Raw genomic sequence first — 27924 nt, 5'->3', positions numbered from 1 at the left:
TATCCAGCTACGTGCACCCCCACCATGGCCATGAGAAGATCAGCTCATTTCTACTTCACATGTTGCACTACTTAAAATAAAAAAAAAAAAAAGGAGACAGGAGACATGATACTTACCATGCTCAGCTCCAAGCTGCCACTGTGTCACTGCAGCCCCAGAGACAATTGCCACAACAAGTTATGCCTCAGAGCAACAGCAGGTTGCCAGGCATGCCGTGGGGTAACTGGACACCTGCTTCCTATCCTTCCCCAGACTGAGAGCTCACCTAGAGCTCACCATTTAACTATTTAAGCTTTAGCCTCAGAGGTTTGCCCACAGTCCTCTCTCTAAGATTAAGGCCACGAATGCTCCACCAGCAACTCTCTCACTTCTCCCACCTTTTTGAATGTTTCTTCCAGCCTCTTCCTGGAACAGTTGCTATCTTTTTCCCCTTCCTTTAACGTGGGGAAGAGTTGTGGGTGGGCAATGCCCTTGTGATACTCAGTTGTTCATTCACAACCCATCCCTCCTTGCACACTCACCCAGAAGATGAGCTCACACATACCCACAGCGTCAGCTACCGAAGGCCTGCTTTAGGCTGAGCCTCAGCCACTCCCAAATCTCTTTCTCGCTGGCCCATCTCTCTCTTGGGACCTTTAGATCCAGCCTTCTAATACTGATATACCAGAAATTGCAAATCCAAACTCCCCTAGGGCCAGGAAGGTAGCATTAAATGCAGGAAATATGACAAATGATTCCCTACTCGAGTGTCCAAGATACAATTAAGCAGTGGTTCTCAAACTGGTCCCTACTAGCAGCAGCAGCAGCAGCTGGGAACTTGTTAGAAATGCAAACCCCCAGATTTATTGATTCGGAACAACTTTACTAGGAAGTGTTGGGGATTGTGGCAAAATGGGGAGTGCACACCCTGTTTAAAAGGGGCAGCTCGCCTGGTGGTTCAGTGGGGTGAGCGACCAACTCTTGATTTCAGCTCAGGCCATGATCCCAAGGTCATCGGATTGAGCCCCACATCAAGCCTCTATGCTGAGCATGGAGCCTGTTTGAGATTCTCTCTCTCTCTCTCTCTCTCTCTCTCTCCCTGTCTCTCTACCCCCCATCCCCACTTGTGCTCTCTCTCTCTCTAAAATAAAAAATAATAATAAAATAAAATCTTAAAAGGGGCAGCCATCACTGGGCTTCAGCCATATGGGAATGGATTTTATGTGTCCCTCATTGGCTAATTCTAAATTCTAGTACCTAATAAGATATTCAAAGACCTTTATGAACTGTTTTCAAACCAGCTTTCTAGCTGCATCTCCCACTTACAATATTACTTACTGTGCACACATTTATATCTCTGGCATATTTATTTATAGGCCCTGTTTTTAAGTGCTTTATAAAGAATAACTCATGTAGGGGTGCCTGGGTGGCTCAGCTGGTTAAGCATCCGGCTCTTAATTTTGGCTCAGGTCATGATTTCACAGTTCGTGAGATCGAGCCCCACGACAGGCTCTGTGCTAACAACGCAGAGCCTGCTTGGCATTCTCTCTCCCTCTCTCCCTGCCCCTCCCCCGCCTGTGCTTGCATATGTGCGCTCTTACTCTCTCAAAATAAATAAACAAGCATTTAAAAAAGAATAACCCCTGTAGGGGCGCCTGGGTGGCTCAGTCGGTTAAGCGTCCGACTTCGCCTCAGGTCATGATCTCACGGTCCGTGAGTTCGAGCCCCGCGTCGGGCTCTGTGCTGACGCCTCAGAGCCTGGATCCTGTTTCAGATTCTGTGTCTCCCTCTCTCTCTGACCCTCCCCCATTCATGCTCTGTCTCTCTCTGTCTCAAAAATAAATAAACATTAAAAAAATAAAATAAAATAAAATAAAAAAGAATAACCCCTGTAATCCTCAGGACAAGCCCTCAAGGGGGTACTAATATTACCCAAACCACAAAGAAGTAAAGAAGTTTGCCCCAGACGCAAGAGGCAAGATCCAGACCTATGCAGCCTGGTTACGGAGTCTGACCTCTTAGCCACTATCATGCTGCCTATTGGTAGAGATGGACCTGCACCACATCCTCCTGCTCCCACTGCCCGTGAATGAACGCATGCTTCAAGGCTTTCCTCACACCTGACAGCCACCATAAATCCCTCCCAGGCTCACAGTCAGAACTCCCTGCCTCTCCCCTGGGCTCCCAGAGCAGGGTGTACACTCCTTTGGGCACCTGGCCACGCTCCGGTCTGTACTGGTGTGGCTGTGCAAATCTGTCATCAACAAATGACTCCTGAGCCCCTATTAAGTGCCAGGCACCATGACTGGCACTCAGAATTGATGGCGACCCAGGCAACAGTCCCTCCGTTGTTAATGAAACCAGTTAGCAGTTCTGGAAGTGTGTGCTCCACACAGTTATAAGGCTCGCCATGCACTATCCCACTTAGTTCTCACTACAACCCAGGGTACAAATGAAGAAACTTAGAGGTGACCCAAGAGGGCAAACGACTTTCCCACACTCATACAACTAGAAAATGACAGTGTCTGCCTCCAGAGTTCTCTAGAATGACAGAAAAATACACAAAAATTACCCTACAGACTGGTAAGTGCCAGGGTAGGAGCTAGGACAGGGTGCAGTGGGTGTACCAAGGAGAGGCCATACCAGGACATTCCTGTCTCCCTTCTCCCCCCCTTCTCCCCCAGCTATAAGGTCCCCCAGGGCTTATTCATATCTGTTGTATTCTAACCCCCAGCATATTACTTGTACTCCAGCTTGCTATTCACCTGAACAGAACTGTCAAAGTTTCTGTGTACCAGGCACTGTGCCAGCCTTGCTATTTCTACCCATCATACAACCTTGTACGTAGCTCTGATCTGCCTCATCTGACAAATGTAGAAACTGAGGCTCAGAAAAGCTAAGAGACCTGCCCCAACTCACTCAACTGTTAAATTTGAAGCCAAAATTCGAATCAGATTCTGACTCCAAAGCTTTGGAGTTATGCCAAACTACCTCCCAATGACGATGATGATGATGGCACATAGATTACTTCCCATCATGGAAATGACAGTACCTGAGATCTCTTGTCCAATCTCCGAGAACAGAAAGATTTTACAGGAAATCACAAGAGGATCAGTGCCGGAGGCTCGAAATTTTCTCTGTATCTCCACAGAGAGTAGCTGAACACGACTCAACTCCACAGCTTGCATCCAGATTGGGATGGCAGGAGACAAAGCCAAATAAGAGTGCTGCGGGTTACCTGGAAACCACACACCCCCGACAGGCAGGAACACAGTGCTTTCTCCAGACTGAGTTATCAGCAGACAGCTTTCCCCACATCTGGAAATAGAAACACAAGGCAGAAATGACTTGCTGTCATTACGAAATCTGAAGCCATGTTAACCGTCTCTAGATGTTTTGATGGGATCCCAGGAAACTTCCAATCCTAGATCAATGCCATGCATTAGTGGACCCCAAAGAATGCTATTTATGCTAACATTCCAAGGTTGCTTCATTACTGAAGAGATGGTTTCTACCTGGGGCAATCCCACAGCCAAGAAAGAAAGCTTTCTTGCCTTGCACACCCACCGTGATGAGGTGCTCACCACTTCACGAGGCAGCCATCCCACGGAGGAACAACTCCTGAAGACTTTACGGTTCTTCTGAAACCTGCCCACCTATAATCTGTCAAAGATAACTTGCACAAAATCAATCAAATGGCTGATTCTAATACAAATTGACAGCTAGACTATACCACTGCTGCTGCCACCTTACTGTCTCTTCTGCTCCTTCAAGAACACAGCCAAGAGGAGCTGTTAGAGTCAAGGTGCCCTGGCTCCTGAGCCACCTTCAGCAGTACACGCCCTGGGAAGCCCAGACATGTCATTAGCGCTCACTGTTATGGCTGCCAAGGAAACCCTCACACAGTTTGCAAACAAGCTATGCTCACACCAAAGACGAGAGAGCCCTGGGGATCCCAAAGGAGATGAGAGTGACTCAAGAGCTCTTCTGGAACACTATCATTACAGATCTTAGCCTTATTCCCTGATTCTGTTGTTTTCTAAAGAAAGGTGTACGTTTCCCACTCCCTCTTGCCCTTCCTGGGGTCTGCACCCACTCCCAGAACCAGCAAGTAGCGAACCGCTCTCTCCCTTACAGCTGGCTTCCATTCCCAGGAACTTTAAGGAGGTAGTTTTCTATCTTTATTCTTTAGTGTAGTTGACACACAATGTTACATTAGTTTCAGGTGTACAACCTAGCGATTTGACAAGTTTATCCATTATGCTATGTTCACAAACATAGCATACATAGTAGCTACATACAAACATAGTAGCTACTACCTGTCCCATTCCATCGCTACTACAGTATCACTGACTGTATCCCTTATGCTCTGCTTTTTATTCTGTTGACTTACTCCGTAACTGGAAGCCTGTATTTCCCTCTAAGGAGGCATTTTTTAAAAACGGCACCAATAGTTTTGTCAAAAACCTCTCTTAGGTTTTTACCACAGCAGCATTTTCTTTAAAATAAAAATTGGGAGGGGCGCCTGGGTGGCTCAGTCACTTAATTGTCAGACTTAGGCTCAGGTCATGATCTCGAGGTTCATGAGTTCCAGCCCCGCATCAGACTCTCTGCTGACAGCTCAGAGCCTGGAGCCTGCTTTGGATTCCGTGTCTCCCTTTCTCTCTGCCTCTACCCCGCTCTCTCTCTCTCTCTCAAATAAATAAACATGAAAAAAATTTTAATAAAATGAAAATTGGGGGAAGGGCTTTGACTGGCCTTGCTTAGGAGTATTTTAGGGAGGAAGACTACAAACCGACATGACCTATCTTCCTAGGTACAGAATTGTCAAAACTCACTACTGCTTTTCACATCTAAAAGAATACCAGTTCAGAATATACTGACGCTTTCTTTCCCATGGAGCCCCCACAGAAACCCCCCTAGAGGCACAAGGCCTAGGTACAGCTGGCATTGCAGGTAGTCAACCCTGCTAACCAGGACTGGCCCTTTACAAAAGGGGCCTGCCAGAGGGTTCGGAACAGCCCACCAAGTTGCCCCCTTCCCTGCTCCTGTCAGTGTCCACTGAGCCACAGGCCTTTTGACCAAACCCCAGCTCTGTGGCAGAAGCCAGTTACATTCCACAAAGGAATTCAGGCTTCTGTTCCCAACCTGAAGCATATACACCTCTGTGGGACCATTTTATCAAGTTGGACAGTATCCAAAAGTATCTCCACATGAGGAAGATGTCTCTAGACCCCTGGTGCTGACAGAGACAGGAAAAAAAAGACTGTTTATCAACCACTTGACTGTAGGACTGGCCTTCTGTAAGTGGGGTTGTTCTCACTGGCCAGTCCTCAGCTCCAGGGGGACAGAAGGAAGTGATGAGGGACCCTGACAGAGGAGGGAGACCACCCACTCTGTCTGCAGATGAAAAGTGTGAGAGGCCACAGTGAAAGCACCTCACTCACCAGGCTTCTCTTCCAAGTGCTGTGCTGTTAGAAATCAAATTCCATGAACAATGGAGGGGCAGGTAGGGGCCGGGCCCTTAGGGGTGCTGGGTGAAGGCTAGCCCCTGTCCAAGCCCTCCAGACCCCCTTCTGGATCCTCGTTCCGTCCTGTACAAAGCAAGTCTCCCCTGGACTTTATCTGCATCGACTTCAAAAGGAAAATACCATTGTGCTGCCTCCTGCTAAACTCCAGCCCCAGAGCACAAGAGAGACAAACCAAGATGCCAATGTGTTTGTTTTTAAATCACCTCATTATCAAAAGATCCCCCTTTACCTGCAGAACTCAGAGCATCAAGCCCCCCCAAACCATTTTACTTTTTTCAAAAAGTAAGCATCCAAGTCTGTCCACCCAGGGAAGCCCAGTCCTGGGGGTGCAGTCACTCCTGCTTCCCTCCCGGGGTACCTCGGTCCAGGGCAGGCCGAGAGAGCTGGATTTGGGGGCCCACGCGGGGCGCAGGAAGCGGCGGTCCAGAGCCCCAGCTCCGCCGGCTGGTCCCCTGCGGGGCGTCGCTAATGTTTAACCTCCGGCAGCCCGCGGCATCCACAGCTCGGACGGCGAGGGCGCTCCCCACCCGCACCCCTCCCGAGCCGAATTCCTGCCATAGTTTTCCCACGCAGCCCCGCTCTCCTGGGGGCCGCCGGAGCCGGCAGAGGTCCGGAGGTGCGGGCTCCCCAGCTCGGCCCCAGCCCCGGCCCCGCCTCCCGGCTCGCTCCACAGCCCCGACCTCCCGGGGGCCGTTCCCGGAACGCTCGCCGCCGCGCGGCCGGGGATGCTCCCCCAGCGTCGTGAAGCCCGGACGCCCTCCCCGGCGGGCACAGAACCGGCCGCCCACCCCCGTGCAGCCGACCTGCGGGCCCGCGGGCGACAGAGCCTTCTGTACCAGCAGCCGGAGGCCCCCGGGTCTCCGACGCCTCGCGCTCTCGAGACTGCCTCCCCACCCCACCCAGACGGGGGTGGAGCTTCTCCCATCCCCCTCCCCCCGGGACGAGCTATTTTTAGGTTGTTACGGAGAAGGGAAGGAGGGAATGCCACGTTTAATCCGTTGCGAAAATCCAGGATCCAAGAGAATGGCTCCCAGGCCTTACTGAGAGGGCGGCCGCGTGGAGCCCAGGGAGGCTGGACGTGCTCCGGTCTACACAGCCACCCACCCACGCCACCACCACCACCACCACCACCACGAACAACAACAACAACAACAACAACAACAAAGGCTGTTCTGCTGAAAAGCCGGAGCAGTTGCAGAGCTAGTCCATATGGCGAGCAACCCACAACCCCCAACCTTCTAGCTTGTCCTGTGGATCTGCCTCTGAAACCCAGGACCCAAGAACTCTTTCTCCCCTGATATGGTCCCCCATCCCTAGCCAGTCATTGCTTTACTGAGACTCAGATTTCTGGCTTTTTTTTTTAAAGGTCTTCCTCCCGTTCCAGTCTCAATCTGCAAACGTGTATGGCAACAAGTGTTGGCAAGGATGTGAGAAATTGGAGCCCCTACCCCTCCTTTCATTGCTGGTGGGAATATAAAATGGTACAGCTGCTGTGAAAAAGAGAATGGTGAGTCCTCAAAGAATTGAAAATAAAATTAGCATATGATCTGACGATTCCATTTCTGGGTAAATACTCAAAAGAATTAAAACAGGGACTAAAACAGATACTTGTACGTTCCTGTTCATAACAGCATTATTCACAACAGCCGAAAGGTGTAAACAACTCAAGGGTCCGTTAACATATAAATGGATAAACAAAATGTAGTACATACATACGATGAACTGTTATTCAGTCTTAAAACATAATGAAGGACTGATACATGCCCCACTCTGAATAAACCTTGGAAATACTACGCTAGGTGAGATAAACCAGATGCAAAAGGAGAAATGTTATATAATTCCACTTACACAAGATAACTAGAATAGTCAAATTCATGGAGCTATTCCAGAAAGTAGAATAGTGGTTACCAGGGGCTGGGGCGGGGTTGTAGGGAATAGGGAGTTGTTGTTTAATGGGTACAGTTTCAATTTGGAATGATGGAGAAGTTCTAGAGATGGATAGTGGGGTTGGTTGAATGTACTTAATGCCACTGAATTGTACATTTGAAAATGGTTAAAAGGGTAGATTTTATGGCATATATATATTTTACCACAATTTTTTAAATGGAAAAAAAAGAACTGGCTGGCCAGGACCAAGGCCAAGTAGGGATGTCTGTAAGCCATCTACTCTGATGGGGAATCTTGTTCCTCCTCTTCCTCTTGGCCAGGGCACACTTTTCACTCCAGGAGTTCCTGCCACCTACTAGAGGTGAGACAAAGACACAGGCTTTAGGGTCAAAGACACAACAACATCCTAGAAGAAAGCACAGGCAATAATTTCTCTGACATCAGCTGTAGCAGCATTTTCTAGGTATGTCTCCTGTGGCAAGGGAAACAAAAGAAAAAATAAACTATTGGGACTATGTCAAAATAAAAATCTTCACAGTGAGAGAAACAATCAACAAAACTAAAAGGCAACCTACCGAATAGAAGATATTTGCAAATGATGTATTCAATAAAGAGTTAGTATCCACAATATATAAAGAACTGATAAAACTCAACACACAAGTAAATCATCCAATTAAAAAATGGGCAGGGGACAACTGGGTGGCTCAGTCTGTTGAGTGTCCAACTTTGGCTCAGGTCATGATCTCACGGTTCGTGAGTTCAAGCCCTGCATCCAGCTCTCCGCTGCCAGTGCACAGCCCACTTTAGATCCTCTGTCTCCCTCTCTCTCTGCCCCTTGCCCGCGTTGTCTCTCTCTCTCAAAAATAAATAAACGTTTAAAAATTTTTAAAAAATCATAAAAATATAAAAACCAACAGGTGGCATAACAATTCTTTTAAAAAATGGGCAAAAATATCAACAGACATTTCTCCAAAGAAGACATACAGATAGCCAACAGACACATCAAAAGATGCTCAATGTCACTTACCATCAGGGAAATGCAAAGCAAAACTACAAAGAGATACCATTTCACACCTGTCCAAATGGCTAAAATCAAACACACAAGAAACAAGTGTTGGCGAGGATATGGAGAAAAAAGGAACCCTTGTGCACTGTTGGTGGGAATGCAAACTGGTACAGCCACTCTGGAAAACCGTATGGAGTTTCTTCAAAAAGTTAAAAGTAGAAATACCCTATGATCCAGTAATCACACTACTGGGTATTTACCCCCAAAAAATACACAAACACTAATTCAAAGGGATTTATGCACCTCTGTGTTTATTGCAGCATTATTTACAATAGCCAAATTATGGAAGCAGCCCAAATGCCATCAACAGATGAATGGATAAAGAAGAGGTGGCGGACACACACAAATACACACAAATACACACACACACACACACACACACACACACGCAATGGAATATCACTCAGCCATTAAAAAAGAATGAAATCTTGCCATTTACAACAACAAGGATGGAGCTAGGGAGAATAATGACAAGCAAAATAAGTCAGAAAAAGAAAAATACCATATGATTTCACTCATATGTGGAATTTAAGAAACAAAACAAACTGGGGCACCTGGGTGTCTCTTGGTTAAGCGTCATACCTCTAACTTCATCTCAGGTCATGATCTCACGGTTCGTGAGTTCGAGCCCCATGTCAGGCTCGCTGCTATCAGCATGGAGCCTGCTTTGGATCCTCTGTCCCCCCCTCTCTCTGCCCTTCCCCCTGCTCATGCTCTCTCTCTCTCTCTCTCTCTTTCTCAAAAAAAAGAAAGAAATATTAAAAAGATAAGCATAGGGGGGCACCTGGGTGGCTCAGTCGGTTAAGCGTCCGACTTCAGCTCAGGTCACGATCTCGCGGTCCATGAGTTCGAGCCCCGCGTCGGGCTCTGGGCTGATGGCTCAGAGCCTGGAGCCTGCTTCCGATTCTGTGTCTCCCTCTCTCTCTGCCCCTCCCCCATTCATGCTCTGTCTCTCTCTGTCTCAAAAATAAATAAAACGTTAAAAAAAAATTAAAAAAAAAAAAAAGATAAGCATAGGACACCCTGTAAAAAATGAGAAACAAAACAAATAAGCAAAGGAAAAAAGAGAGAGAGAGAGAAAGGCAAACCCAGAAACAGGCTGTTAACTATATAGAACAAACTGATGGTTACCAGAGAGGAGAGGATGGGGGATGGGTGAAACAGGTGATGGGGATTAGGGAATGCACTTGTGATAAGCACTGGGCGATGTATGGAATTTTTGGATCACTATATTGTACACCTGAAACTAATATAACATTGTGTGTTAACTATACTGGAATTAAACATTTTAAATGATGCATTTACATTTCCACATTCCCAAACTATGTAACCCTGGAAAAGTCACTTTACCCTTCTGTAAAATGGGAAAAATAAACTCTGTCTAGCAGGGTCATTATGAGAACCAAATTAGCTAAGCCATCTCTAGGCTTAGCCCAGGGCCTTGCAGTCAGTGATGTGCCCTCTAGAGTTCATACAAATGTGAAATCTGTGGGGGCTTGGAAAATTTGTTTCTCAGTTCTCTTCCCACTGGATCCCTGAAGTATGCAGAAAGGAGCTCTGGCAGTACTCGTGTGTGTTTGTATGTGTCATTTACACCAGCCTCAATTCCCCTTTGTGTAACTGGGGTACCCTCCTTTGCAGGGTTGTTGTGAGAAAGTGAACTTGACATACAGCCTCATCTACCTTGTCAGTAATTCCAAAAGCTAAAACTGTCTTCAGCTGACCAAGACTTCCCATGCATGGAACCTTCACATCCTTCCCCTACTGGGCCACATTTCAACATTCGATACAGCCAAGAATTAGTGAGTGCCTCCTATGTGCTCTATTTTAGGTTCCGAAGAATACCAAGAATGTGGGTTCTGAATACCTGCGGTTCTCATCTGGCCCCATAGCCTCTCACCCCTTCCTCAGGCCAGTGACAGACACCCGCTCTCTGACTCAGTGCAGACACCATCACAACTGGTCTCCTTCCTACACTTAGGGATGTGACAGGAGGCAGTGGGACCGACTGCTGACTGAAGGTGGACTTTAGACCCTAGGCAGCCCACCATGGGAGTGCTCTCTGCTGTCAACTGTTGGCATCACACCTCATAAGCCAGCTCCAGAGCCAGCTCTAGCTTCCAGAAGGGCATCTGAGGTGTATGGGACAGATCTCCCAATGCCCGGATGCTGGCCGCAAATGGTAACTGAGGTAATTGTAGGTCAAAAATATGTTGTTGGGTTTTCACAGTGGTGATGGATGGATTGACAGGTATATAGTCAAAATGAGATTTTACATAAAAATCTGGTTTGCTGATTTCTCTTGAAAAATCTGAGGACCTTGCAACAAGTGGCCTGCACTCTGACATGTCAAGAACTGGCTGAAGCTCGGGCTTCAAACCTCTTCCTTGGGCACAAACTATACTCTAGCACATTCCCTGAAAAAATCACCTTAAAGGCCATAGATGCACTTACAAAAGAGATCTCCTTTCTCAGGAAAAAAAATTGTTCTTTCCTGCAAAATGAAAAATGCAGCATCAGTCTAACCAGGACCCTCTGTGCGTCTAGAAACAAACCCAAGGCATGGCAAGCTGGGAGAAACTGAAAAAAATTACACTAAAATAATAAAATGTTTGTGTCCTTAATATACAAAGGGTGGTTATAAATCAATAAGAAATAGAAAGGGGTGCCTGGGTGGCTCAGTAGGTTAAGCGTCCAACTTTGGCTCAGATCATGATCTCACAGTTCGTGGGTTTGAGCCCCAGGTCGGACTCTGTGCTGACAGCTCAGAGCCTGGAGTCTGCTTCAGATTCTGTGTCTCCCTCTCTCTCTGCTCCTCCCCCACCTCTCTCTCTCTCTCTCAAAAATAAATAGATTGGGGCGCCTGGATGGTTCAGTTGGTTAAGCATCCGACTTCAGCTCAGGTCCTGATCTTCCGCTTCGTGGGTTTGAGCCCAATGTTGGGCTCTGTGCTGACAGCTCAAAGCCTGGAGCTTGCTTCAGATTATGTGTCTCCCTCCCCCACTCATTCTCTCTCTGTCTCTTTCTCTGTCTCTCTCTCTCTCTGTCTCTCTCTCTCTCTCTCTCTCAAAAATGAATAAATGTTAAAAAACATTCATATGTTGAAATCCTAACCCTCAATGTGATAATATTAGAAAGTGGGGCCTTTGGGAGGTAATTAGGTCATGAGGGTGAAGCCCTCATGAGTGGGATTAGTTTCTCTATAAAAAGGACCCCAGAGAGCTCCCTTGACCTCTTCCCCTATACGAGAATTCTACAGTTAAAGTGCCCTCTGCCACCAGAAGAAGATCCTTACTAGAACCTGACTGTTCTGGCACCCTAATCTTGGACTACCAGCCTCCAGAACTGTGAAAAATAAATTTCTGTTGTTTATAAACCACCCAGTCAGTGGTACTTTGTTACTGCAGCCCAAACTGACTAAGACAGAACCATGTCTGCTTGATCCAGCAGTATTTTCGGCAACTAAATCAGTGCTTGGCACACAGAAGGGGCTTGGTTAATATTCATTGACTGAATTCACTAATGAATATCAAAGTCAGGATATCAAGACTCTTTGGCCCAAGATCAGAAATCAAGACTCTTTGTCCCTGGTCCATTCTGCTGAAATTAATCTAACAGAAGTAAATTTAACAGGTAGCAAAACTGTTAGCTGCCTCTCCTAACACCCATTTTCTTCTCTTCCTCCTTAAATTTTTCAGCATCTCTTGCAGTGAGTGAGTGAGATGTAAAGGCAAGTGTTACACAGTACTTATAGGAAGTTTTCATAAAATAAAGGAGGGGTACGTTCCTCCTTCCTTCATCCTGCTGCCTGAAATGCAGACATAATGGGCTGGATACCAAGCAGCCATATAGACCAGGGGCTATGGACGCTAAGGATAACAAACAAGAGAGATGCAAGAAACCTGGGTCCCCAGTGACCACAGTGACCACACCCCTGCCTCTGAATCGCCTGCCTTCAGACTTCTTTTACATGAGAGAGAAATAAGCTTTTATATTTTATACACCAATGGTCTTTGGGATTTTTGTATTATAGACAGAGAAAGCTGAGCTTAAGCGATACGTGAGTAAACCCCTCCACCCCTGGGGAACGTGGACATGAACTGCACGCTGGCACTCCAGGAACCAGTTCTATAACATAGAGCCAGTGTGGGCTCTATTTGTTACCTGGACCCACCTCCCCAGTCACTGATCCCTCTGGGCTTTGAATCAGGTCCCTGTAAGTCCTGGGACAGTGCTTACGGCAGAGATTTTCCACCAGCGTGTTGCTCCCTCTAACCACAGTCCTTCCTTCGTTGTTCATGTAGTTCCACAGATGCAGGGCGTAGGAGTCATTGAAGCTCAGGTCTTTGTCCCAGACTTCATAGTAGCGCCTCCACTCTGGATAGGAGATGGGGTAAAATCTCTGAGGGTGTAGGAAGGACAGGTTCAAACACCTGAAATCACTCACCTCCTGGAAGTCTCTAAGTTTGCACCACAGTCTCAACATCCTCGTCATCAAACTGGGACCCTGGTTGCCCCAAATGTCTGAATTGTAGTGTTCGACAAAGTTTTCCATGCACTCCCACAGGAAGGGGTGGTGGGGGAGGAATCCAAACACCCCATTACTAGAGTACTGAGAAGACTGTGCAGCCAGAAAGTTCTCCTCAGGGATGGGCCGGATGGAGATGACATCGGTGTCCATGTAGATGCCGCCATATTTCCAGATGATGGCCAGGCGGGACGCATCTGAGCTGACGTGGAGCCAGTTGCTCTCCACACTGGCATTGATCTGCAGGAACACGTGCAAATCAGCCACAGCAGCAGGAGAAAAAGGAAGGGTGTCACAACGTGAGGCCAGCCCACGGTAGCTGAGGACAAGGAAGCAAGCCAGCTTCTCGAAAATCTGCTTACAAAAGCCCAATTTTACAAATTGACCAAACTTACCTCCACCCCAAAATTTGCCTGTAAGTGAAAAGTTTACAGCAACCAGTGTCAATGGGAAGACTTTGCAAGCTTTTAAAGAATTCATGAATTTGGTTTTTGTTTGTTTTTAATTAAAGCAGTAGAATGGTAAAGAAGAAACCCTGAAGGGATTTCACAATAAACCATATGAGCCATTTTCAGCAGGGTGTAGTTTAACCACAAATATGAAACTGTGAAGCAGGAATTTTTTGAGTCCTAGAAATGCTAAAAACTAATAAAGAAAAAGTAAACTAGGAAACTATAGAATAGATCAATATGTATGCTTCTTGAGAAATTGGTAAAAGAATCTTAAAATGCATGCATGCCTTCTTTCACTAATTATTTCCTTTAATGATATTCATTGAGGCCCTTATTTCCTTTAAAAAAAATTTTTTTTAACATTTAGTTATTTTTGAGAGCCAGAGAGAGAGCACAAGTGGGGGAGGGGCAGAGAGAGAGAGAGAGCCAAAATTGGAAGCAGGCTCCAGGCTCTGAGCTGTCAGCACAGAGCCCGACGTGGGGCTCAGGCCCACGAAGTGTGAGATCATGACCTGGGCCGAAGTCAGACACTTAACCGATTGAGCCACCCAGGCACCCCATTGAGGGCCTACTTTCAATGTGCCAAGCTCTGTTATAGCTGCTAGGGAGAGAGCAATGAACAGACAGACAAAAAATCCCTACCTGGAGGAGATAGACGATAAATAAATCAATATATAATATGTTAGGTGTTCACAAGGACTATGAAGGAAAAACAGCTGGGTGAAGAGGATATGAAAGGAGCAGGGTGGAACACTATCTTACCTTGGGTTTCAGCAAGCTCAAGGGCCCTGAGGTAGGAATACAATCACTGTGTGCAGAAACAGAGAACAGAGTAGTGTGGCCAAAGCAGGGCAGTGAAGGACAGGTAGGAGATGAGAGCAGAGAGGGGTGGGTGGAGAGGGAGGATGGATCACGTAGACTGGAGTTATCTGAAGACTGAAATTACTTGAAGGTTTAGAAGAAAGGAGTGATGTGACCTGACTCAGTCTTGAAAGGGTCCTCTGTGGAAAACAGACAGGGGCAGGGCTTGGGAGGCAGCAAGGGCAGAAACACAGAGGCAGGTTAGGAGGGCAGATGAAATGGTCAGATCCTAGGCACACGGTAAAGATGAAGAGGGTCAGGGTGTGGATGGATTGGATGTGGAGGGGGAGAGAGGAGTCGAGGATGACTGCAAATGCTAAAAAAGGGAGCAAAGCAGAAAGTGACTCTAAAAAGAATAAAAAACAATCATTATAAATGGCAATAAAAACTAATCACTATAGACAGCAACCTTCTCAAATGGAATGCTAAAAGTTTGAATAGAGAAAACAAAATAGATTTTTCTGGATTGAAACATATTGATTAAAAGATTGAAATAGAGACAACTGGACGACCCTAACACTTGATCTCAGCTCAAGTCTTCATCTCAGGGTTGTGAGTTCAAGCCCCACGCTGGGCTCCACACAGGGCATGGAGCCTACTTAAATAAATAAATAAATAAATAAATAAATAAATAAATAAATAAATAATTTTTTTAAATCAATTTTGAGAGAGAAAGAGAAACACTAGCAAGGGAAGGGCAGAGAGAGAGGGGGGGACAGAGGATCTAAAGTGGGCTCCACGCTGACAGCAGTGAGCACCATGTGGGGCTCAAACCAATGAACCATCAGATCATGACCTAAGCTAAAGTCAGACGCTCAACTGACTAAGCCACCCAGGCGCCCCAATAAATGAATTAAAAGTAAAGAAAGATTGAACATAAACATTTGGCATTTGACAAGGTAAACATTCATTTTTTTTTAAGTTTATTTATTTATTTAGAAAGAGAGGGAGAGAGTGTGCCTGGGTAAGGGGCACAGAGAGAGGGAGAGAGAATCTCAAGCAGGCTTCGCACTACACTGTCAGGACAGAGCCCAACGTGGGCATGAACCAGGAGATCATGACCTGAGCCGAAAACAGGAGTCAGATGCTTAACTGAGTCACCCAGGTGCCCTGACAAAATAAACATTATTTATTTATTTATTATTTATTTATTTATCTACTTATTTATTTTTTAATAAACATTCTTTAAAACTCTGCTAAAGGGAGGCACCTGGATTGCTCATTGGTTAAGCATCCAACTTCGACTCAGGTCATGATCTCACAGTTGGTGAGTTTGAGCCCCGAGTCAGGCTCTGTGCTGACAGCTCAGAGCCTAGAGCCTGCTTCAGATTCTGTGTGTGTGTGTGTGTGTGTGTGTGTGTGTGTGTGTCTGCCCCACCCCACTCATACTCTCTCTCTCTCTCTCTCTCAAAAATAAATAAACATTAAAAAAAAAAAAACACTTAAAAAAAAAAACTCTGCTATAGGGGCACCTGGGTGGCTCATTTGGTTAAGCATCTGACTTTGGCTCAGGTCATGATCTCACAGTTCATGAGTTTGAGCCCCGCATCCAGCTCTGTGCTGACAGCTCAGAGCCTGGAGCCTGCTTCAGATTCTGTGTCTCCCTCTCTCTCTCTGTCCCTTCCCCACTCACACTCTGTCTCCCTCTCTCTCTCTCAAAAATAAACATTAAACAAAAAAAAAAATTTTAATTAAAAAAAATCATTGCTATAAAGCCAAATGAAGGCAAGACAATTAATACTTTGCAGGAATCTTTACACAAATTGTTAACATCACAAAATTGTATACAATTGCTGAAAACCTCATAAATAATAACAGCCAAAATTTATCAAAAACTGTTCCAAGCTCTTTATAATCTACACAAATGCTCAAAGACTGATATTATGATTATTCCCATTTTTCAAGTTAAGAGATAAAAGAAACAAGAAATTCAGTAATTTGTCCAAGGTGAGAGACGCAGAGGCTGAATTTGAACCCAGCCAGTCTGGCTCCAGAGATCCACTCATTCAAAAAAAAAAATAAGGTTTTGGTAAAAATAAGTAAAATTGATTATTTGGTAAATTGGTGAGTGTTAGTGAACAGATACATAGGATATCAAAAGCCACATGAAATCACAGGAGGAAGAAGCCTGCCTTTTTGTGGGCATTGGACTAAATCTACCTAAAACACAAAAGCTCCCACAGGGGTGAGCTCCAGGAAGGGGATTAGGATTCTGACTGCTCATCCCCTTCCTACCCCACAGTACGCAACCCCAGACATCTTTAAAGGCTACAGTTGTCAAATCAGTGCAGCAAACCAGCAAGTGATGGCACATTAGGTCATCCCCAATGGAGCAGAACATGCCACAGACCAGCACCCCAAAATTATCATGGTGTGATCACTGCAGATGCATGGCTTAGTGCAGTACCCTGCGGGCTCAGATGGGGCAGACACTTAAGGGTTCTGTGTCCCAGGGCCCACCTTGTTCCTAAAATTCAACCTTGTAAAATTGAGGTACAGCTCAGAAGACCCAGGCTGTGCTCTATGAAACATCAGCTCTAAGAAAACATTTATGTCCTACTGAAAGAGGTGTTCATGCTCAAATAAGTTTGGAAGATTCTGGTTGAATCAAATTACTGTTTCTTTAGTTCAGAAGTACAGAGGCTTTAATCTCTTCATGTACGTGATTAGTCCGTGAGGGAAAAATTTTTTTACAGTGTATAATGCAGCATCTCACCTTCCAAAACAATTTGAGTAGAAATTTATTTGTGTAAGGAGCGTAACACAGTTTAGGTAATGTTAGTCTAGCCCAGCTGTGGGGAAAGTAGGCCAACAGACTGCTGTTCTTGTTTAGATCTCCTGGAACACCCTCTAGCAGGCTAGCCCTGAGAGGGACAGGGACCTAGCCAGCATGTCCCCTCCAGGGACTCTCTCTGCTGCCACGGCCTGCCTTCCCAGCCTGTGGCCTGTCCTGCTTCTTCCGAGGGGCCTGCGCTTGTCATCAACTATTTGTTGGGACCCCTGTGCTGGCAGCTGCCGGTAAAATCTCAGTCTGATGAGCTGATTCATCGCCTCCTGATGAGTCTTAATTTGAGACTTGCAGGCTCTTCAGGACAAGAGATGGGCACCCTGGTTATGGAAGTCACATGGAGCCAAAAGTAAAACTGGCCACTTCCCCCACATGCCTGTTGCTTAGTCCAGTAAATGTCTCCAGATGACAGTAAGTAGGCTCAAATGTGTCCTCCACCCAGGAAAGCACACACTCAGTCCCCAGGTGAATGAGGCAGGGCATGACAGGAGTTTTCATTTTTTATATATAAATACTGTAGTGGACTGAATAATGGCCACTCAAAAACCCCAGGTCCTACATCCCAGAACCTGTTAATGTTAACGCATTTGAGAAAAGGGTCTTTGCAGATGTGATCACATAAAGGATCTTGAGATGGGGAGATTATCCTGGGTTGTCCTGATTTGGGCCCTAAACGCTATCACAAGTATCCTTTAAAGACAGATGTAAAAATAAAAAAATTAAGAAAACAAAACAAAACAAAAAAACAGCCACATCTTAAACTCACCAAGTTGTGCACATTACATATGTCCAGCTTTTATATGTCAGTCATTCGTCACTAAAGTGGTGAAAGAAAGAAAGAAAGAAAGAAAGAAAGAAAGAAAGAAAGAAAGAAAGAAAATGTAGAGGGAAAGTTCACACACACAGAGGAAAAGGACATGTGCAGATCTCCACTGGAAGGGTTTTTCCTAAGAGCTTCCTTGGGAACTGGGGCCCTGCCAGCACCTGATTTCCATTCGGTGAAATGGATTTGGCACTTTTGGCCTCCATCACCAAAAAAGAACAAATCTCTGTTGGTTTAGGTCACCAAGTTTGTGGTCATTTGATACAGCAGCCATAGGAAACTAACACAAGTACCGCCATAATGGCCTCAATATTGCCTCTTGGCCTGCAAAGCCTTAAGTATTCACCGTCTGTCCCCTTTACAAAGTATTTACCATCTGACATTTGGTCTAGCCTATGATTAGAACTTAGAAAGGACTTTACAGGATAAGCAAATGGTATAATTTTGATGCCAACTTTTAAATTACTTTTTTGTTTTTAAAATAATTAAAGCTATACAGAGAAAGACAGATACCATATGTGTTCACTCTTATGTGGATCCTGAGAAACTTAACAGGAACCCATGGGGGAGGGGAAGGAAAAAAAAAAAAGAGAGAGAGAGAGGTTAGAGTGGGAGAGAGCCAAAGCATAAGAGACTCTTAAAAACTGAGAACAAACTGAGGGCTGATGGGGGGTGGGAGGGAGGGGAGGGTGGGTGATGGGCACTGAGGAGGGCACCTGTTGGGATGAGCATTGGGTGTTGTATGGAAACCAATTTGACAGTAAATTTCATATATTAAAAAATAATAATAATAATAATTGTATTTATAAAATTAACTTATTCTCATCACTAAATGCACTCCCCCAATCCAATCACACTAACACACCTATTATTACTGTGTGTTGTGTATTTTCTTCAGGATTTTTTCTTCCATGTGGTTGGGGGGAACGGTGGTACATAGGTAAATCATTACAATTACATTCTAATACAAGTGTATTTATTCCATATTGTGTTGTAGTCTTCATAAGATGTCACGGCTAAAGCCTGCATAGTGGAATCATTGAGTGGTTGTACTATAATTTCCTTAAGCATTATCTGATTGTGGGTCCTCTGTGAGAGAAATATTTAATTGGAATGTTATTTCCTTATTATACTATGTTGCTAAGATGAAGATTAAAAAATTCCCAAGAGCTCCTGGCATGTCTTGGTTGTATCTCAATATAACCCAATCTCATATAGCAGCACCCCATCTGATTTTTCATGAGTTCACTATTTACATCATCTTCAAGTTAAATATTGCCTCATTTCGGGCAGAAAACATGAATAGACACTTCTCTAAAGAAGACATCCGGATGGCCAACAGGCACATGAAAAGATGTTCAACGTCGCTCCTTATCAGGGAAATACAAATCAAAACCACACTCAGATACCACCTCACGCCAGTCAGAGTGGCCAAAATGAAGAAATCAGGAGACTATAGATGCTGGAGAGGATGTGGAGAAACAGGAACCCTCTTGCACTGTTGGTGGGAATGCAAATTGGTGCAGCCGCTCTGGAAGGCAGTGTGGAGGTTCCTCAGAAAATTAAAAATAGACCTACCCTATGACCCAGCAATAGCACTGCTAGGAATTTATCCAAGGGATACAGGAGTACTGATGCATAGGGGCACCTGTACCCCAATGTTTATAGCGGCACTCTCAACAATAGCCAAATTATGGAAAGAGCCTAAATGTCCATCAACTGATGAATGGATAAAGAAATTGTGGTTTATATACACAATGGAATACTACGTGGCAATGAGAAAAAATGAAATATGGCCTTTTGTAGCAACATGGATGGAACTGGAGAGTGTGATGCTAAGTGAAATAAGCCATACAGAGAAAGACAGATACCATATGGTTTCATTGTTATGTGGATCCTGAGAAACATAACAGAAACCCATGGGGGAGGGGAAGGAAAAAAAAAAAAAAAGAGGTTAGAGTGGGAGAGAGCCAAAGCATTAGAGACTGTTAAAAACTGAGAACAAACTGAGGGTTGATGGGGGGTGGGAGGGAGGGCAGGGTGGGTGATGGGTATTGAGGAGGGCACCTTTTGGGATGAGCACTGGGTGTTGTATGGAAACCAATTTGACAGTAAATTTCATATATTAAAAAAAAAAAAAAAAGATCACGAGACTTTAAAGAAAAAAATCAAGAAGCTTTAAATTAGTGTTGGTTTTTATTTTGTTGTTTAGTTTGGATACCTTATTTTAAAAATGCCTAATTCTATGGGGATATAGACTGACCAATTTTAGCCAGCTTCAGTCCTCTTATGTAGTCTGTGTGGCCCTGATGGGTGTCTTCTTCAGCCTCGACCTTTTTAACTTGGGCCTGTGATGAGCAATTTGTAAATATGTTATATAATCTAGATTCCAAATAAAGAGTGAATACTTATATCTGAAAATAAATAAATAAATAAATAAATAAATAAATAAATAAATATTGCCTCATTTCCCATTCAAATGCAAAAAAACAGTTTAACACAGATGGGTTTAAATAAGTGAAAAATAAGTGATTATACTCCCATAAAAGTTACCAAAACTCATTCATTAAGAATGGTCTCAAGAGAAGCATAGTTCCTAAGAAATAAGGCTGGAAGCAAAAGACACCAGGCTAGAGATAAAGCTAACTGAAGTCTCTCCTGCTTGTTTGAATCAGGACTCAACCCTGTACAAAGAAGACCAGGGTCTGGGTTCTGGTCCCATCTCTGACACTGAGTCCTTATGCTCAGTTTACCTATTCAAAATATGAGGAGATTGGACTCATTTTTTGTGGTACCTCCCAACACTGACATTCTAAGATTCTCTGAACACTTACATGAGTGTACCATGAACGCAATGGTGTGTCTTCAAACAGCCTTTTCATATCCAAAGGGAAGAGGAAAACATTGTCTATGGCTGAGAGGAGGGAAAAGGCTGGATAAGTGGAGTTTGAGGGCAGCCGTGTGGTGGTGTTGAGACCCTTCATGAAGAACACCACGGGCTTCTCTGGGTAAGTCTTGGCAGCAGATTCCACAGCACAAGAGACCAGAGGCGTTGGCTCCATTCTCTCTGAGGTCTCTATGAACACAATGCCATGCCCATGGCCCAGGAGGGCTTCCAGGTCTTGCTGGGCCTTTTGAGGAGGAAGGCAAGAGAAGAGACAGCTGGACTTCAGGCTGAGTTGGTAGAAGAAGACACAGGCAAGCAGCAGGACGGCCGACAGGAAGAACTGGAGCTCCTTCAGCATGTCTACTCCTCTCTCCCACCTGCTCCTTTAAATCAACACGGCTAATTACAAAAATACATTCTCCAAACCTGATCAAGAGAGCACATAAGAAAATGATGCATGAATATCACTTCTAAGTTTTGATTGTTTAAATCCTCAATGAAATATGATCAAATCAGGTACAATAATATTAACGAGAAAAATGCAGTCATTAGGGTTTATCGGAGGAATTTGAGGACGATTCGAAACAGGAAATAAGGTAAATACAGGTGGGAAGATGGCGGCGTAGGAGGACGCTGAGCTCACCGCCCTGCTGATCACTTACATTCCACCTACACCTGCCTAAATAACCCAGAAAACCGCCAGAAGACTAGCAGAACAGATTCTCTGGAGCCAAGCGTAGACGAGAGGTCCACAGAAGAGGGTAGGAAGGACGGAGAGGCGGTGCGCGCTACACAGACCGGCGGGAGGGAGCCGTGGGGGGGAGGGGCAGCCCGCCAGCCAAGCAGAGCCCCCGAGTCTGGCTGGCAAAAGCAGAGGGGCCGGACGGAGTGTGTTCTGACAGCAAGCAGGACTTAACATCTGGAAAGTTATAAGTTAACAGCTCTGCTCGGAGAGTGGGAAGGCTGGAGGGCAACGGGAGAGAGAGTTGTTGAGGCCTAGACGACAGAGCTCAGCTTGGCGGGGAACAAAGGTGCTCGCCAGCGCCATCTTCCTCACCCATCCCCCGGCCAAATCCCAAAGGGAACCAGTTCCTGCCAAGGAACTTGCTTGCACCACGCAAACACCCAACACTGTGCTTCTGCGGATCCATCCCTCCGGCGGCGGGTCTGACTCCCTCCCGGTGCTGCAGGGCCCCTCCCAAAGTGGATCACCGAAGGAAAAGCGAGCTGAGCCTGCCCCTCCCGCCCCTGTGCACTTTGCCAATTCACCCCAGCTAATATGCCAGATCCCAGCACCACGAGCCTGGCAGTGTGCAAGTAGCCCAGACGGGCCACGCCACCCCACAGTGAAACCCGCCCCTAGGAGAGGGGAAGAGAAGGTACACACCAGTCTGACTGTGGCCCCAGCGGTAGGCTGGGGGCAGACATGAGGTCTGACTGCAGCCCCGCCCACCAACGCAAGTTATTCAAGACAGCACAGGGGAAGTGCCTTGCAGTTCCGCACCACTCCAAGGACTATCCAAAATGACCAAACGGAAGAATTCCCCTCAAAAAAACTTCCAGGAAATAACGACAGCTAACGAACTGATCAAAAAGGATTTAAACAATATAACAGAAAGTGAATTTAGAATAATAGTCATAGAATTAATCGCTGGGCTTGAAAACAGTATAGAAGACAGCAGAGAATCTATTGCTACAGAGATCAAGGGACTAAGGAACAGTCAGGAGGAGCTAAAAAATGCTATAAATGAACTGCAAAATAAAATGGAGACAACCACGGCTCAGATTGAAGACGCAGAGGAGAGAATAGGTGAACTAGAAGATAAAATTATGGAAAAAGAGGAAGCTGAGAAAAAGAGAGATAAAAAAAATCCAGGAGTATGAGGGGAAAATTAGAGAACTAAGTGATGCACTAAAGAGAAATAATCTACGCATAATTGGTATTCCAGAGGAGGAAGAGAGAGGGAAAGGTGCTGAAGGTATACTTGAAGAAATAATAGCTGAGAACTTCCCTGATCTGGGGAAGGAAAAGGGCACTGAAATCCAAGAGGCACAGAGAACTCCCTTCAGACGTAACTTGAATCGATCTTCTGCACGACATATCATAGTGAAACTGGAAAAATACAAGGATAAAGAGAAAATTCTGCAAGCAGCTAGGGATAAACGTGCTCTAACATATGAAGGGAGACCGATAAGACTCGTGACCAATCTCTCTACTGAAACTTGGCAGGCCAGAAAGCAATGGCAGGAAATCTTCAATGTGATGAACAGAAAAAATATGCAGTCGAGAATCCTTTATCCAACAAGTCTGTCATTTCGAATAGAAGGAGAGATAAAGGTCTTCCCAAACAAACAAAAACTGAAGGAATTCATCACCACTAAACCAGCCCTACAAGAGATCCTAAGGGGGATCCTGTGAGACAAAGTACCAGAGACATCGCTACAAGCATGAAACCTACGGACATCACAGTGACTCTGAACCCGTATCTTTCTATAATAACACTGAATGTAAATGGACTAAATGTGCCAACCAAAAGACATAGAGTATCAGAATGGATAAAAAAACAAGACCCATCTATTTGCTGTCTACAATAGATTCATTTTAGACCTGAGGACACCTTCAGATTGAAATTGAGGGGATGGAGTACTATTTATCATGCTACTGGAAGTCAAAAGAAAGCTAGAGTAGCCATACTTGTATCAGACAAACTAGACTTTAAATTAAAGATTGTAACAAGAGATGAGGAAGGGCATTATATAATAATTACAGGGTCTATCCATCAGGAAGAGCTAACAATTATAAATGTCTATGCGCTGAATACGGGAGCCCCCAAATATAGAAAACAATTACTCACAAACATAAGCAACCTTATTGATAAGAATGTGGTAATTGCAGGGAACTTTAACACTCCACTTACAGAAATGGATAGATCATCTAGACACACGGTCAATAAAGAAACAAGGGCCCTGAATGATACATTGGATCAGATGGACTTGACAGATATATTTAGAACTCTGCATCCCAAAGCAACAGAATATACTTTCTTCTCGAGTGCACATGGAACATTCTCCAAGATAGATCACATACTGGGTCACAAAACAGCCCTTCATAAGTATACAAAAATTGAGATAATACCATGCATACTTTCAGACCACAATCCTATGAAGCTTGAAATCAACCATAGGAAAAAGTCTGGAAAACCTCCAAAAGCATGGAGGTTAAGGAACACCCTACTAAAGTATGAATGGGTCAACCAGGCAATTAGAGAAGAAATTTAAAAATGTATGGAAACAAACGAAAATGAAAATACAACAATCCAAACGCTTTGGGATGCAGCAAAGGCAGTCCTGAGAGGAAAATACATTGCAATCTAGGCCTATCTCAAGAAACAAGAAAAATCCCAACTACAAAATCTAACAGCACACCTAAAGGAAATAGAAGCAGAACAGCAAAGACAGCCTAAACCCAGCAGAAGAAGAGAAATAATAAAGATCAGAGCAGAAATAAACAATATAGAATCTAAAAAAACTGTAGAGCAGATCAATGAAAACAAGAGTTGGTTTTTTGAAAAAATAAACAAAATTGACAAACCTCTAGCCATGCTTCTCAAAAAGAAAAGGGAGATGACCCAAATAGATAAAATCATGAATGAAAATGGAATTATTACAACCAATCCCTCAGAGATACAAGCAATTATCAGGGAATATTATGAACAATTATATGCCAACAAACTGGACAACCTGGAAGAAATGGACAAATTCCTAAACACCCACACACATCCAAAACTCAATCAGGAGGAAATAGGAAGCTTGAACAGACCCATAACCAGTGAAGAAATTGAGTCAGTTATCAAAAATCTCCCAACAAATAAAAGTCCAAGACCAGATGGCTTCCCAGGGGAGTTCTACCAGACGTTTAAAGCAGAGATAATACCTATCCTTCTCAAGCTATTCCAAAAAATAGAAAGGGAAGGAAAACTTCCAGACTCATTCTATGAAGCCAGTATTACTTTGATTCCTAAACCAGACAGAGACCCAGTAAAAAAAGGCCAATATCCCTGATGAATATGGATGCAAAAATTCTCAATAAGATACTAGCAAATCGAATTCAACAGCATATAAAAAGAATTATTCACCATGATCAAGTGGGATTCATTCCTGGGCTGCAGGGCTGGCTCAACATTCACAAATCCATCAACGTGATACATCACATTAATAAAAGAAAAGATAAGAACCATATGATCCTGTCAATCGATGCAGAAAAAGCATTTGACAAAATTCAGCATCCTTTCTTAATAAAAACCCTCGAGAAAGTCGGGATAGAAGGAACATACTTAAACATCATAAAAGCCATTTATGAAAAGCCCACAGCTAACATCATCCTCAATGGGGAAAAACTGAGAGCTTTTTCCCTGAGATCAGGAACATGACAGGGATGTCCACTCTCACCGCTGTTGTTTAACATAGTGTTGGAAGTGCTAGCATCAACAATCAGACAACAAAAGGAAATCAAAGGCATCAAAATCGGCAAAGATGAAGTTAAGCTTTCACTTTTTGCAGATGACACTTTTGCAGATGATATTATACATGGAAAATCTGATAGACTCCACCAAAGTCTGCTACAACTGATGCATGAATTTAGCAAAGTTGCAGGATACAAAATCAATGTACAGAAATCAGTTGCATTCTTATACACTAATAATGAAGCAACAGAAAGACAAATAAAGAAACTGATCCCATTCACAATTGCACCAAGAAGCATAAAATACCTAGGGATAAATCTAACCAAAGATGTAAAAGATCTGTATGCTGAAAACTATAGAAAGCTTATGAAGGAAATTGAAGAAGATATAAGGAATGGAAAAACATTCCATGCTCATGGATCGGAAGAATAAATATTGTCAAAATGTCAATACTACCCAAAGCTATCTACACATTCAATGCAATCCCAATCAAAATTGCACCAGCATTCTTCTCGAAACTAGAACAAGCAATCCTAAAATTCATATGGAACCACAAAAGGCCCCGAATAGCCAAAGTAATTTTGAAGAAGAAGACCAAAGCAGGAGGCATCACAATCCCAGACTTTAGCCTCCACTACAAAGCTGTGATCATCAAGACAGCATGGTATTGGCACAAAAACAGACACATAGACCAATGGAATAGAATAGAAACCCCAGAACTAGACTCACAAAAGTATGGCCAACTAATCTTTGACAAAGCAGGAAAGAATATCCAATGGAAAAAAGACAGTCTCTTTAACAAATGGTGCTGGGAGAACTGGACAGCAATATGCAGAAGGTTGAAACTAGACCACTTTCTCACACCATTCACAAAAATAAACTCAAAATGGATAAAGGACCTGAATGTGGGACAGGAAACCATCAAAACCTTAGAGGTGAAAGCAGGAAAAGACCTCTCTGACCTCAGCCGTAGCAATTTCTTACTTGACGCATCCCCAAAGGCAAGGGAATTAAAAGCAAAAATGAACTACTGGGACCTCATGAAGATAAAAAGCTTCTGCACAGCAAAGGAAACAACCAACAAAACTAAAAGGCAACCAACGGAATGGAAAAAGATATTTGCAAATGACATATCAGACAAAGGGCTAGTATCCAAAATCTATAAAGAGCTCACTAAACTCCACACCCAAAAAACAAATAATCCAGTGAAGAAATGGGAAGAAAACATGAATAGACACTTCTCTAAAGAAGACATCCAGATGGCCAACAGGCACATGAAAAGATGCTCAATGTCGCTCCTCATCAGGGAAATACAAATCAAAACCACACTCAGATATCACCTCACGCCAGTCAGAGTGGCCAAAATGAACAAATCAGGAGACTATAGATGCTGGAGAGGATGTGGAGAAATGGGAACCCTCTTACACTGTTGGTGGGAATGCAAATTGGGGAAGCCACTCTGGAAAACAGTGTGGAGGTTCCTCAAAAAATTAAAAATAGATCTACCCTATGACCCAGCAGTAGCACTGCTAGGAATTTATCCAAGGGATACAGGAGTACTGATGCATAGGGGCACTTGTACCCCAATGTTTATAGCAGCACTCTCAACAATAGCCAAATTATGGTAAGAGCCGAAATGTCCATCAACTGATGAATGGATAAAGAAATTATGGTTTATATACACAATGGAGTACTACGTGGCGATGAGAAAGAATGAAATATGGCCCTTTGTAGCAACGTGGATGGAACTGGAGAGTGTTATGCTAAGTGAAATATGTCATACAGAGAAAGACAGATACCATATGGTTTCACTGTTATGTGGATACTGAGAAACTTAACAGAAACCCATGGGGGAGGGGAAGGAAAAAAAAAAAAGAGGTTAGAGTGAGAGAGAGCCAAAGTATAAGAGACTTAAAAACTGAGAACAAACTGAGGGTTGATGGGGGGTGGGGGGAAGGGGAGGGTGGGTGATGGGTTTTGAGGAGAACACCTTTTGGGATGAGCACTGGGTGTTGTATGGAAACCAATTTGACAATAAATTTCATATATTGGGGGAAAAAAACAAGAAAATAATAATTCATTCTTTTGAGTGGCCCATAGAGCAACAGGCATGAAGAGCATCTACACATGAGCTATTGTAGAAATTTCTCTGGGGGCGCCTGGGTGGCTCAGTTGGTTAAGCATCCAACTTCCACTCAGGTCATGATCTCACGGCTCATGGGTTCAAGCCCTGCATCAGGCTCTGTGCTGACAGCTGGGAGCCTGGAGCCTGCTTCAGATTCTGTCTCCGTCTCTCTCTACTGCTCCCGCTCCCCCCTCTCTCTCTCAAATATAAATAAACAATAAAAAATGTATAAAATAAAAAGGAAAGAAAGAAATTTCTCTGAAGTTTACCTCAAGTTGTCTAGTTTCAGTCTGCAGGGCTTCAGAAAAAGGGGCAGTTTTAGTTCTCAGTGATTCCAGGTCAAGAGAATGGGAGAAAACTGGAAACCTTCATTTGGAGAGTCATAGCCAGGCACTTGAGGAAACCAGAAGAATTCAGGATCCAGCCTGATTTTATAGGCAAACAAACATTCAGATTCAGAACTAGAATCTAACATCTATGAAAGGTGTGTTGTTGAAACTTAATTTTTGTCCCTAAAAGCACCCTCATTTCTGT

General features: G+C 44.2%; 3 protein-coding genes across 8 annotated transcripts in view; 1 reads left to right on the top strand and 2 right to left on the bottom strand.

Moving 5' to 3' along the window:
• DZIP1L (DAZ interacting zinc finger protein 1 like) overlaps nucleotides 1-6421 on the bottom strand; it is a 43500-nt gene extending 37079 nt beyond the window's left edge. Inside the window, exons 1-2 of one of the 6 annotated variants that reach the window (XM_053903783.1) lie at nucleotides 6314-6421; nucleotides 3032-3297 (exon numbers count right to left, since the gene is read on the bottom strand). Coding sequence is in view for 1 of the 6 variants with exons in the window: in XM_053903782.1 (XP_053759757.1) it covers nucleotides 117-119 (3 nt within the window). In the remaining 5 variants the exon portion in view is untranslated. Of the gene's footprint in view, nucleotides 1-116; nucleotides 1008-3031; nucleotides 3298-5868; nucleotides 6104-6313 lie in introns of those variants that run through there. The other 5 variants (XM_053903785.1, XM_053903784.1, XM_053903786.1 and 2 more) reach the window with 5 other exon arrangements.
• Nucleotides 5477-11087, top strand: LOC109257938 (uncharacterized). Its single transcript, XM_053904185.1, has 4 exons — nucleotides 5477-5488; nucleotides 6071-6722; nucleotides 6877-7017; nucleotides 10295-11087. Exons 1-3 carry the CDS (start codon nucleotides 5477-5479, stop codon nucleotides 6939-6941), a joined length of 729 nt encoding a protein of 242 aa, XP_053760160.1. The 3' UTR covers nucleotides 6942-7017; nucleotides 10295-11087.
• Nucleotides 11088-12029: 942 nt separating this feature from the next.
• A4GNT (alpha-1,4-N-acetylglucosaminyltransferase) lies at nucleotides 12030-27857 on the bottom strand. The gene is made up of 3 exons (XM_019437549.2): nucleotides 27660-27857; nucleotides 20750-21228; nucleotides 12030-13231 (listed from the first exon to the last, which is right to left on the bottom strand). Exons 2-3 carry the CDS (start codon nucleotides 21158-21160, stop codon nucleotides 12617-12619), a joined length of 1026 nt encoding a protein of 341 aa, XP_019293094.1. The 5' UTR covers nucleotides 21161-21228; nucleotides 27660-27857; the 3' UTR covers nucleotides 12030-12616.
• Nucleotides 27858-27924: the final 67 nt, after the last annotated feature.

This window comes from Panthera pardus, unplaced genomic scaffold (assembly GCF_024362965.1).
Source record: "Panthera pardus isolate Hobbes unplaced genomic scaffold, ASM2436296v1 HiC_scaffold_16, whole genome shotgun sequence".
Lineage (NCBI taxonomy): Eukaryota > Metazoa > Chordata > Mammalia > Carnivora > Felidae > Panthera > Panthera pardus.
This window is presented reverse-complemented; position numbering and strand designations above follow the sequence as displayed.